General features: G+C 48.6%; 1 protein-coding gene across 2 annotated transcripts in view; it reads right to left on the bottom strand.

Annotated features, from left to right (window-relative positions):
• Nucleotides 1–6,412: 6,412 nt before the first annotated feature.
• Nucleotides 6,413–13,272, bottom strand: part of PODXL2 (podocalyxin like 2) — a 44,295-nt gene continuing 37,435 nt past the window's right edge. For both annotated transcript variants that reach the window (XM_019536834.1, XM_019536835.1), the window contains exons 5-8: nucleotides 12,997–13,153; nucleotides 11,471–11,532; nucleotides 9,035–9,214; nucleotides 6,413–8,166 (exon numbers count right to left, since the gene is read on the bottom strand). In XM_019536834.1, coding sequence (XP_019392379.1) covers nucleotides 7,957–8,166; nucleotides 9,035–9,214; nucleotides 11,471–11,532; nucleotides 12,997–13,153 — 609 coding nt within the window. In that variant the 3' untranslated portion in view covers nucleotides 6,413–7,956. The remainder of the gene's footprint in view (nucleotides 8,167–9,034; nucleotides 9,215–11,470; nucleotides 11,533–12,996; nucleotides 13,154–13,272) is intronic.

Genomic DNA, 13,272 nt, shown 5'->3' with positions numbered 1-13,272 from the left:
CACTGCGGCGGGCGGGCGGCAGCAAGCCCCGCCCCTCTAGAACGCTGCTGACCAACGGGGTTCTAGGCCGGATTCTAGAACGCCGAGGGCGGGCGGAACGTTGCGGGGGGCGGGGTTCTACACCGGGGGCGTGGCCTTGCTCTACAACCCCCCCAGGGGCGGGGCTGCCGGGGCGCGCGAGAGGACGTTGGGGCGGGGCTCCGGACTGAGGGGGTGGCCCTGCGCTAGAACATTTAGGGTGACTTGAAAGAACATTGGGGGGCAGGTTTTAGACCCGGGGGGGTCATGACCTGGCTCTAGAACATGCCAAGGCGGGGCTTTAGCACACCGGAGTCACATGGTGCATGTGGGGCGGGGTTCTAGACGGGCGTGGCACTGCTCTAGGGTGCCTAGGGCAGGTGGTGGGGGTGGTGCTGGCAGTGGCTCCGGGTGGGGGGGTTCTAGAGTGAACTGTGATGGGGCGTTGCTTGTTCTAGGCTGCAAAGGTGTATGCATGGGTGCCGACGGCGAGGTGCATCGCCCCAGGTTAAAAAACATGTATTTTTCTCTAGTTAAAAAGAAACTAGCCATCTTGCTAATGCGCGAGGGGCCTGGGGCTGCCACATTCAGTGCAAGATTGAAGCAAAAACCAGTTGAACTTCACTGGAACGAGTGACAACCGCTCTGCGGGGCTGCGAAACAAAAGCTGCCTTACCAGGAGCGGCTCACACACCGCAGAACTGCAGATTGAAGGCAAGACAATTAAAAAGAAGTGGGCTCCTAACACCGGTGGAAGAATTTCGAAGGGATGGAGTAGATGACAACGGGCCGTGAAGCCAACGGGCGCCCTCAGCACTGCCAAAAATGCTGCTGCAGCTCTGAAACAGTTGATTTAAACTTTTAGTGCATCAGGATTCAAAGAGGGGGTTAAAGTGTACCCCCGCCTTCCATCTGCTCCTGGGGGCATAGTCTGCACAGGCTTTAGATGTGGAGCTGGGGTGTTCCCCTCAGTGTTGGGCTCCCAGGGGGTGGGCAGTGTCCTAAACCACTAGGAGCCCCCTGCCTAGTGCCCTAGGTCACCCTGCAGACTTCCAGATGTCAGCAGAAAGTCACATGCACTCTAGAAACGGGGGCCAGGGTAGGGTCAGTGCTGTGGCAGGTGGTGCGAGGGGCTTCCAGGGGGCTCTAGAACTAGAGTATTTGTGCGGTGCTCTTGCCCTCCACATTCCTCGTGCTCTGATTGGCCAAACAATATTCTAGATCTCATTAGCAAGGCATTGTCATGATGTTCTTCATCTGCTCATTTGAGCCTCGCTTTACCTGCTAGAGAGGTTCAGCCTCTGTAAGCAGCTCCTTTTCCTCCTGCACATTTGTAGGCATCACTTGCTTTCAAGTGGTTTTCTCATGTGTTGAAACTAACCCTAAACAATGTAGCACATGTGCCTGCACAGAGGTGTGACTGTGCTGAAACCTAGAACAGAGCTTCAGACAGAGCCAGAACAAGCTTTGAAAAGCCAGTAGTAAAATGAAATTCTGCAGTTTTTACCAGAAATGAAAAGGTCCCACTTGCCAGGGATGTGTAGGAAACTCTTCTGGGAAGGAAGGCAGAATTGAAACTTTCCTTTGAAAAAATGAAAATAATCTAACTGCTATGGGCTGACAATAAATGCTGCAAGTAAGATCTAATGCTGTTTCCCCAGACAGCAAAGCAACAGCTTTAGTGTCTTTGCTGCTGCTCGTAGTTTCCCCTATTGACAGCAGATTGACATTAACAAGTCTTCAGTGATTTTTAGTGCTCAGCCCCAAGACCAGGAGGCAGCAAGGAAATTAGCAGTAAATCACGTGGCAGGCAAGGATTTCTTAGGGTGGTATTGCCATAAGAAAACTTTCTGGACCATTGTGGCTACAATGTCGCTCTTACACTAGGGTAAATCATGGTAATTTCATAATGTTGCTGCTTTGGAAAGCTGTGAGTGGAAGGAGATGGGGAGAGGCAACAAGAATGAATCCACACAGAGACAACTGGAAAACTGGAAGTGGGAAAGAGGCAATGTTAGGGAGACTGAAGCAGAGTAGCCAGGAGAGGAGCTAAATAGTGTCCCAATGGTATAAAGGCAGGGTGGTAGGTCTTGGGCAGCCTCCACTCCTCCATACGCTTGCTTAGGTGTAGGAGGTCGTGGTGTAATGATTGCAGGACTCTATACAAGCCGATTCATCAGGCACCTTGCTAGACTTCTTAGGCACACACCATGAGAGGATCAACAGTTGCCTACTATCATCCTAACAGACACAAAGCTGGCAATGCAGGCAGAGCTGAAAAAACAAATGCTGCTGGGAGGTATGGGAGAGGAAGGCCATCCATTTATCCATAAGCAGGAGGCTGACAGGAAAAATAAGCCAGTACATATGATCCAAGCACAATACCTGGTAGAAATTGCATCACGGTCTTCTTTCTCAGCAAGTGGGAATTGAATTAAGTGTGCATTTCTCACTAGATTGTTTTCCCAGGGTTTGCTGAAGCCTCCTCTTACCTTTTGCACTGGCCTTTGAGTAATAACATTAGCTGTCGGTTTAGCAGGTGTGTTGTGAGCTTTCTTTAGCTGTGCTGTTTGGTCAGCGAGACAGAGAATGAGAAGATAGATGACTCCATCGATCTGCTACTTCTGTGGCTCCAGGGTTAAATTCCGGAACAGGTCTGACAAAGAGGTGCCTGGGATCATCGTAGTCCCTTACTGTACAATGATTGCAACAGTATAAAAGGGTCCAGCTTTGCTTGAGGGTTTAAACCCCTTCTGATGTTTTCAGATGAGGAAAAAGTTGCATCAGAAGAATTATCTAGCTAGGGGAAAGGTTGCTGCTCACCTTGGAATAGTACTGGGTTCTACCTGGTCCATTTGTTACTCCCCCAAAGAACTAATGTCACACACATCTCCTTTATGCCACAGTTGCTCTTGGAAGAGAGACATGATCATCTGCCTTGCAGCTTCAGTGGCACAGGCCGCAGTACTAGTATGGCTGGGAGGAGTGGGTAAATGCTAGACTTTGTGAAAGGCACGCACAGGTGTAAAGGTAGTTTCTTGGATGGCATGGTTAGGATGTGGAAGGGTAGGGACAAGCACTGCAAACCAGGCATGAAGTCAGACTCTAGACCTGTGGCAAAGGAGACGAAAAGACCCTGGTCCCACTGTAGGATGAGGGTGGTTCCAGGAAAAGCTGTACAACCTTACTGTTTGAAACATAGAAGTTGGACCAAATTGTCCAAACAATATCTTCCCTCCCCCCACACACTGCTGCCTGGGAGCTGAACTCTAATGAACAGTGAATTGAACAGTGTAAATAAGGCAGAGTAATGCTTAAAAACCCCAGCCTTTTGATTTAGAGGGGATTGAGACAGCTGATCTTATTTTCTGGGGGGAGTGAGTGTATGTAAATGAGTGTTCACATACAAGCAACTCAAACAGGGTTGATCAAGCAAGACTTCTCACATGCAGCCAAGTGTTCAGACACCGGGGAGGTGCGTTTTATTGCAAAGAAAACAAAACCGTCCTGCCCTTGGACAGGCCAGGCCTAAGTGCTTCTAAACTTTCTTCAGCAACAATCCCAAACACATACAAAGGGTGACTTCCTGCAGCGTAGTCCAGCAGAAGCAAGAACGCTCACCTCTATCTAAGATAACAGCTACTACCCTGGTTTTCAGTAGTCACAAGGGCACACAGATCCCAGCTGAGTTCGAAGGGAGCAGAGCGTGTTCCTTGGCTTTGAAAATTAGGCCATGTGACTCCCTGACCCGATGCAAAGCAAAATTACTTGTTGCTGTATTGCTGGAAAATGTGAATGTGCAGTAGGCCAGCAGCCTGCCCCTTGGCTACTCAGAACTGGCTTTGACCACTGAATGTATAAACTGCAGCTCCTACCGGTTGGTTAGCCATTCTCTCTTCTCCTCAGACAGCTAGTCCAATAAAGCACCATCCTTCTGCCCCACCCTCCCTGCAAAACGAGATCTCTAGTTTAAGAGCCTCCTTCATTTCCATACATATGCATCTCAATAACTGGTGTGTTTTCAGGAGACTGATTGGATTGTGATCCTTGGTGTGTCTACACAGGATGCTAACTGCGCAGTAACCTAATTCTACTGCACAGTAGCATGCAGGGCAAAACCTGTGATGGTACAGGACTGTGTGGTAGTATTAGGCTACTGCACAGTTAGTGTCACTAAAAATCCATGCACTGGCACTACTGCGCAGTAACACTAGATACTGTGCCCTGATTTAGTACTTGGTTATGCAAGTACTAAACTTAATGTGCAGTAACTATGGCGCATTAATGAACATGTAGACGCACCCACTAACTGCTGCCTCCAGACCCCAGCTAAGAACTCTGCATGGGCGTTTCCAAACAACCACCAACTCCCTGTTGCTTTGCAGAGGTAAGACAAGGACGGGCTTACATACCACTTGCCTTTCCTCCTCTCATGTTATTCCCTCCACTCAGAAGCATTTTTGAGAGCGACACTACATGAACATGATTCACACGGCTGTCAGCTGATTAAGCTAGTAAGGTCCCAGGAAAAATGAACTTCTATCCTGAAGAGGAAAAAAATAGCCTTAGTATTCATTTAATCTATAACTACCAGCAGCCACCAGGTGGGAGTGTGAGCTAAAACATGACAGATGGGACTGTGAAGGGAAATACAGTACAGTTTCATTATAAAAAGCCCCTGTGGGATTGGGAGAAACATTTGTTAGAAGAGGGTGTTTGCTACAATAGGGTTAGTCAATTTGCTGCATCATCATAATGAAAAAAATGGTTTCCTGCTTTTGGGAGTGTTAAAGCTGGGGATTGCTATACACAGAGGTTATTATAATAAGCTTGTACTGCAGTTATTCAGCTGTCAGCCTGACCTTATTGCCTGCGTGGTGCTTTGAAGAGGACCCCATTCCCAGCCCAATATTGAAGCTTTATGTTAAAATGCTTATTTGCTGGCTTAGTGTCCTTCATGCCATCTCCATCCTTCTGTCAGCTGCTCTTTCTAACATTGACCATCCCAATTCCAAACACCTTTAAGAGAAAACTTCCCATTGCGAACAAAAAAACTAAAGTAGCTTTTCTTCCTTCTTTTCCAAAGTTGGAAATGCAAAGACAGAGCACAGGGGCCTTCAAGGAAAGCCCCCATTTATGCCTGCCCCCCTGCAGGTGGCTGCAATAAGTGCTCTCTGCCTGTGAAAGACCAGCAGGACCAGGAGGGACTATGCACAATGCAACGGACTTCAAGATTCATGGTCCCAAGACAAGCCAAGTGCAAAAAATTAAACACGGGAGGGGGGGCAATTTTAAATTTCTATTTAAAAATAAATGCTATTAACCACAAGGTATCTGGAGACAAGATAGGCCAAGCCTGTCTTCTCACAGATCGTGATCTGAGGCACGTTCTCTGGCCTCTGTGACAGATGGAGAGCTAGAAAGTCGTTCTCAGCACCCCTCACACTGCAAGGAACTGGAGTCGTCAACTGGCAGAGCTCAACAGCTGACAGCTTTCAGAGATGGAGTTGCTGGTGAACAAGCCTTGACGACAACCCTTTAAAGTTTGGTGATTGTGTGTCACCTCAACAGATGCCACCTTACATCACAACTGGGCTCAAATATGAACTTATTACTTATTAAAATAAGGTTTCTAAGCACCCCTTGCCACTGAAGAAAGAAGGGAGGGAAACCAGCAAGACAAAACAAGGTGCTGCGTGAGTGTCCTAATCTGTGTTTGATGACATATGGGTTTGTCTCTACAGTGACCATGGTGTATTAAAGACCAATTTACTGAGGATTATCAGACTTTGAACACTGATATTGTGACAGTGCCCACAGGTCACAGCCAGGCTAAGCCCACGATGCTGGATGCTACGATGGCACATATTTTAACTAACTGCTTTAGTGTGAACATTTACATTTCATAGAGCACCTCTTCTTTCTGAAGGACATCACAGTGCCTTAAACACGGTGACTGAGTGCACGTGCGGACAGATGGAAGTCAGTGGGCGTTCTGTCACTACAGGACCCACACATGTATATGGAGAGAGTCGCTCATACCACCCGTCATCAAAAAGCAGTCATCTCAGGGGCAGAACAGGACAGCCCTTTGGTCCTACTCAGCAACTGCACCCAAGAAAGTGGGAAAAGCAGCAAGAACACCATCTCTGACTAAAACTGCAGAGGGAATTTAGGGGGTGATCACTCTCAGTGAAATTTGGCTAGACATCCAGAGCTATTATCCTTACAATGTAGCTGCATTATAGTTTTCTTGATTCCACAGCACGCACTGGTCACTGGCTGTGTTATTCAAACGAAGCGATTCAGGAATCGGTTTGTGTGAAAAATGCTATGCAAGCTCCTTTGTGACTTTAGGCACTCACATACTAGGGATAAAGCATGCTAAAAGATATACACACATAAAGGGAGAGATTTTAAGTGACAGGCTCAGCGTTAGGCCCCATTCCAATATACTGCCCATACAATGATTCCCTTAACGACCAAACATTAACCATATCTCACCAGTAGGTGAGCAGACAACCACTCATAGGTTTGAAAACAGATGAGGAGAGGAATTTGTTTTCGAGCAACATATCCCCCATGCACAGAACAGTGAGGAGAAAAAGAGGGACAAAACACAGTGGAGTTTCAGATGTGGGGGCAGTAGCTCTCCAGTGATTTTGGCAGGCCTGGGAGCACAACTATGCATATTCAAGTGCCTTTTTCATATTCATATGTCATATGCATATTCAGGACCCTCTAGGTCAGAGCCGCAGGGAGTCAGAACCGTTTGCTCCAGGCTCACCCATGAAGCGTTCATCCCAGAGGCCCAAGTCTCATTCTGATCTCACGTTCATTGATTTTTATACTAGTCTAAATGCAGCAATTTCAGTGGAGTTGCTCCTAATTTACTCCACTGTGAGTGAAATCAGACTCTCCGCCATAGGAAGAGATCTGGCAAAGACTGAAGAGGAACTGGGAGTATCAGTCTCTGGATATTACTGGTACCAGTGAAGGTGTCTCTGCTGCTTTGCATGTTGATCTCACAAGCTTGACCACAACTGAAGGCCACGGCTAGACTTTCCCCCACTCTTGCCCCCAGAAAATGGGATAGGAATTAAAAAAGAGAATCTGAGATTTAGATCGTGCCAGTGAAATGTCCTCTGTCCCTCAGGCTGCCATGGCTAGAGCCTTGTAGTGGCTGGTCAGAACCTTTTTCAGGTCCCTCCTCGCACTGACATCCCAGCAAATGCTTTTCGAGACAGCGCTGAATTATCTGCAGTTGGCCCAACAAGCCAGGCTAAAGTGCTCAAACTTTGCAGGATTAACAAGGAGCCTATGGAAATGGGAAAGGGGTTGGGGCTGGGAGGTAAAGGAGAGAGAGAGATCACAGGGGGGCATCTGGCTAGAATTGGGCTCCAGCACTAGAGGACATATATGTAGAATGCAAACTCTGCCTGGAACATCAGCTAAATCTTAGCTTCCCCGAGTCCTAAAACGAGATGCACGTTCTCCTGCCACAGTGCCTGCTGGCTCAGATTCTGTCAGCCCCACCAATACAAATCCAGGTGCCAGAGAGGTCTGGCCTGCTCTTTCCTGCTGGATTATACTTCCCAGAAGCAGGCACTTGGAGGCAATCTTAACCTGGTTGTTTTGCTTCCCAGACCCAGCCACTCTCAGCCACTACCGGAGAGCTACAGGAAGTGCATTTAAAAAAGATGAAAGCAGTGGCGCTACTGATAGCAACACACATATACACACAAACCCCACCCGCCCCCCTCCTCTGACAGCAACCCTCCTCATGCCAGGACTTGGATGTGGTCTCAGGACCCCAAGAAGACGCGCCCATAGAATTGACCTGTCCCAAGCCTGATAAAAAGTTCCTGAGAAGCCAGTCTGACCACATGGCCCTAAAGTCAAGCCAGGATACAGATCTCTGCTGGATGTTTCTCTTCTTTAAAGGTGTGTGTCTTCCTCAAACACATCTGTGTCCTCGCTTGCCTGCTTGCTGATCAGGACGTCCCAGCTGTCGGGGCCATTGATGGCGCTCCCGCCATTCAAACTTGGCTTTTTCTCCTGCATCTCTGACTGGCTGTCGCTGGCTACGTCCAATGTGGGGTTGTCATGGCAGCCATTCTCAACAAAGCGCAGCTCCTCGCCATGTGACTGGAAGGGAAGGAAGAGAAGGCCCAATGGGACACAAATTGAGAGAAAAATATGCTTTTCAAAAATGCAGAAGAATCATAGAATCATAGAAGATGAGGGTTGGAAGGGACCCCAGGAGGTCGCATCTAGTCCAGCCTCTTGCTCAAAGCAGGAACATCCCCAACTAGATCAGCCCAGCTCAGGTTTTGTCTACTTGCGTCCTAAAAACTCCCAAGGATGGAAATTCCACAGTCTCTCCGGATAGCCCGCTCCTGTGCTTTATTAGGCTAGAATCCAAATCCCATTCCTGTTCTAGCTGATAAGAATTTTTGCCTGTTCACTGGAAAAGGATTGACTAAAGTTTGTTCACAGCTTTGTCGGGAAAGACTACCTGCCCCTGGCTCTTGGGATGGTACATGGACCTATGCTGAAACCAGAAGACAACACTTAACCTATATGAAATGCAGGCAACTGAAGCCATAACCTGAATAGAAAGGAACAGCTTGCGGTGGAGAGTATCCCTCCCAGCATGCTATGTACTTTGGCTGCTTGGATCCCAACAGGGCATGGGGAATCTTGGCATCTTCGTGTTGGGCTTGGCAGGTAGCCAAAGTGGCCATATTCAAAATGGCAGCAGCCACACTGAAGACCTCCAAGAGATGCATCTAGCCCACCACCACTGATAATGGGGTATGTCCAATAATGAAGCCCTATTAGGCTCCAACCTTCTTCTTTGGGCACATCCACTGGCTCATAGGTGATCTCACTTCCATGCTTCTACCAAACCCCGATGGTGGACTAGGAAAAGGCACTACTTGTCCACTTCCTCCACCCAATACCCTCCATCTCAAAAGAAAATGTGTCTTTAACCCGTTCCTCATGTGCTCACCATGTTCTTCATCTTGGGCAGGCGTCTCTGCCAGCAGTTGTAGATGAGCCCAAGGATGATGATGATGGCGCAGATGGAGCCAATGATGACCAGCACCACAAACAATTTCCCATAGTCACTGCGGGGCTGGCTGGGGCGGGACTGGCAGCTTGTGGTGGTCGTGTAGTTCTGGATGCCAATCTGAGAGTAACCAAGAAGAAAGGCATGATAGACTGCTTGAGGGTAAAGGAAGTCCTAGTCACTGCTCATTGCACAGGCTCCCCCAACACAAGCTCACAGCCACTAACAGGCATGAAAGCTATACCAGGGAAGTGGGACTGAACCTGATAACAAATGTGTCACACAGTTGGCAGGCAGAAAGCACATGACTCAATCTAATAGGGTCTACAGATCTTTGGCAAAACCCTGACCTCTTTCTGCTATGGACTGAGGGTGGGTAGAGGTCCTCTTGGATTGCCAGCAAACAAGGAGTCACCTCCCTGCTCAGAGCTCATGCAGGTATGTGAGGTGGGGTAGCAAGTCAGTGGTTTGGAGCCCAGGACATGCTCTAGAAATGGCTACCTGATGGGTAGAGAAAGGCCTGGGGGAAGTCAGGCAGGCAGCACAGCAACATAGCATAGGAGTCAGGAACTGTTTGTTTAAGTAATAACATGTAGCCTCTTTTACTCTAGCCTAGAGTCACAAAGGGACAGGAGTAAAGATTGGGGTACAAGTGTTTCCTGAAGAAACGCTGGTATCCTGTTCCTACCTCAGCTGACCTACTTTTGCCAGCTTACATTTGGGCTCTGGATATTCCAGAGGCCAACAGGATTCATAAGAAATGATCCGTGGTACAAAGCTCTAATTCAATCTACAACTCAACTAGCTGGCAAGTAAGTCTCCACTTTTTTACAGGGAGAACCCAGGGATAGAAAGGGCCACAGTTTTGGCCATAGTTACCTGGTGAGTCAGGGTCAGTGAAGCTAAGAATGGAGGGTTTTCCAGTCCCCTGTCTTCTCCCCTGGACTATGAGAAGGACTGCCAAAATTTAAACAAAACCCTTGCTTGCTAGAAACTGGACATCAGCAAACACGACTGAACATTGCTGACTGCTCACAGTGACTGGGCAGATTTCAGAAAGGCTATGTATCAACTGAGTAGTAAGTATGAAGCGTGTAAGAGAATATCTTCCCTCTTCCTTCAAAGCTTATGATAGCACAAGGTCAATGTGATGAACAGTCTCTTTCATTATTGATAGGGCTGGAGCGTGAAATCCAGGTGGTGTGGCCGCTGGGGTAGAACAGGCCTCACTGTCAGATCCTTTCAGGTAGCTTTAGCTTTCTATAACCAACAATGGTCCAACTGTGAGCCAATATGAATACTTCTCTTGGGTTTTCCATGGAAAGGCCGGTTCAGGTTGCTGACACTTCAGCTGCATGATTTCAGCAATGCCCCTAGACAGGCTCTTAGCACTTTCACTGGTGTAAGCCAATCAATACCTCACTGAACGCTTAATTTGCTTTGTCTGGCTACACCAATTTGTTAGGTCAGAGGCATGCATCTGCCAGCACACTCCGGGCCCAATCCGGTGGTCACTTACACTGGCATAAAACAGAAGTAACTCCACTAAAGCCACCAGAGTTACACCCACTTAAGGGAGAACAGAATTGGGCCCCTTCTGCCTTCCAGTTCAATGGGGCAAGGGAATGGTCTATCCTGTGCTCTTCTCTTCCCTGCTTCAACCTTCATCCAAACTACCTAGGGTCTCTGGGGAATGAGAGTTTGACGAGTACGTGAGGTTGGCAACGGCATTCTAATACTGCCACCCAGTCAGCAGAACAGGGCCTGCCAGCCCAGGGAATCTGACAACAGGAAAAAAAGAAAAACCACACACATGCCGACAGTTGCACACACACACATGCACATATGTATGCATGCGTGCACACGCGCGCGCACGCACACACAGATTTTCCCTATATAATGAAAGCAATCAGAATCTAGCTCTGAAGGAATCCCACCCAATGCGGTCACCTCACCCAAGCTGTTCAGCAGAGGCTGTGACAACTGGCAACAGGATAAGGAGTGCCTCCCTAGGCTGGAGGCACACTGAGTTAGGCTGACCTTGCCAGAAAGATCCCACAGGTATAATTTACAGAGACCCACACTGGCATGCTGGGAAGCAATTCATCCCTGTGGGATCCCCAAGATGTAAAAAGCAACTTTAAATAGTGCTTCTAGAAGGAGTGGATGACCCTTAAATCAGCCACTCTTAATGGGAACTGGCATTTGGTGACTCTGCTGTTCCCAGGGCAGGAGGAGGGTGTTCCACCAAATTGCCAAGTCATCAGGTGGTTTGTGCTGGGTTCCCAGTTAAGAGAGAAACATGGTCCCAGTTTTCTCAGAGTCTGTTTTAATCACTTCTCCGGCTTTTCCAAATGTAGCCAGACGAGGTCTTACCTCAGCTAAGCTCCTCTTCACGTCTCCCAGGGCTGTGAGAACATCTTTTGTAGGAATGACACCTGGTGGGAAAAGAACTGGACATGAGGGAACGAAATGGTCAGCAGCACTGCCTATTCTGCTCTAGCTCACTTGTTCAGACAGGGCACATGGGTGTGACATAGGAAAGACAGGGTGGGATGTGAGAAGGAAAGGGGCATTTTATAAGGCAAAACCTAAGAGTGAATCTAGCTGAAAATGCGGGCTAGCTAGAACCCAGGAATCATGGTGATAACTGCTGTGCTACCAGCTCTGACCACTCATTTCAGCCCGGAGCTGCAGCACTCCCAGCTGTCCCAGAGTCCTTGCAGAGCTTTGCTGACACAGTGCTGTCCTGACCTGCAGCATCCTTAAGCACATGTGTTGTGCTGTGTAGAATCCTCTTGCAAAACAGCCTGCCAGGCATGATGCATCCTGCAATGCCTTTTCCGTGCTAGGGAGAGACACTCACCAGCACTGAGCAGCTCCTTTCTCTTTATTTCCTCATGTGGATGCTCTCAAGTCAGGAAAAAGCATGGCTGGGCAGGTAGAAGTCAAGGGGCCCTGTTCCCCAATCATAACTAGCCCAGAAGCAAAGAAGGACCCTAAGGAGAACTGCATTTTTCAGAGCATAACACACTCCAGCCCTGGAAGTTTCTTGACTAGGCACTGAACTCTAGCTCAAGACTTGCCCAGCCTGGCTGAGCTGCAGAGCTCAGCTTCTCATCTCCAAAAGGCTCCCTCCAACAGAGAAAAAGTTTGCATTATGATTTTATGTACTTACCAAACCCTGTTCATTCATAGAGGGCATAATCCAAGGTGTTAAGAGACATGCGCTGATTTAAACCACCAACACAGAAAATACGATTCATCACCACTCCCCAGGGATGGGGGTGTACTTTGTAATGTTTGTGGGGTACAGTGCAAGTCAGGAATAGCAAGAAAGTAGGGCCTTTATGTCCCAAACAAGCAGCTCCCAGTGGATCAGAGCACACACTGAGCAAGCCAACCCAGTCTGGTGTTCAGTGTGTGCACCATGGCTCCGGTGACTCCAGCAGCAGGGGAGACAGCACTAGGAGACAGCAGAAGAAGGAGGGAAAAAGCAGGGGGGGGATGCCTGTCAAGTGTGTAGAAGTCTATCAAGGGAGTGTGTGAAGCAGAAGGCATGGAGGAGGGAAGGGAGGAAAGAAGAGGAGAGCAGTGCTAGAGAGAGAGAGAGACTGAAGGGCAGGAGGAGAAGCTGGGATTTCCCGTCACTGTCAAACCAGCTGCAGGGAAGCCCAGAGGAGTGGCACGGGGTGAGGAGGAGGCATGCACAAACACACTAGGGATAGCTAATGTGGAGACCACTGTACCGTACCGTAGGAGGAACTGTTGTGCCATTGGAAGTGAGAGAAAGATTGAGACCAAACAGAGCAGGGAAAGCTCCTTCCAGCATTACTAAGGCTCTCTGTTGAAAAACGTGCTCTCCCCCTAACCTCCCCCAACTCTTCTTACTCAGCACTTACCCTGCTCCCCTGCCAAGGTCATTAGCAGGTGCTTGTCATTCTCATTGGGTTTGCTCAAAGAGATCAGCCATTGGCCCTGCAGTCCATCTGTCTGCTTGGAGAAGGCATCTTCAACCAGAGCCAGGAGCTGTGGACCCCTCTCCAGCCGGAACTCCTCCTGCAGAGACGGACACGAGAGCTGCTTCTCCCAGAACAAGAGGAGCCAAGGGTACTGGACATACTAGATCCATAGAAGCAAATGCAGGATAGAGCAGACAGTCTAGGGGTGAGTGAGCA

The sequence above is a fragment of the Crocodylus porosus genome, unplaced genomic scaffold (assembly GCF_001723895.1).
Source record: "Crocodylus porosus isolate Cpor-Errol unplaced genomic scaffold, CroPor_comp1, whole genome shotgun sequence".
NCBI classification, from domain to species: domain Eukaryota; kingdom Metazoa; phylum Chordata; order Crocodylia; family Crocodylidae; genus Crocodylus; species Crocodylus porosus.
This window is presented reverse-complemented; position numbering and strand designations above follow the sequence as displayed.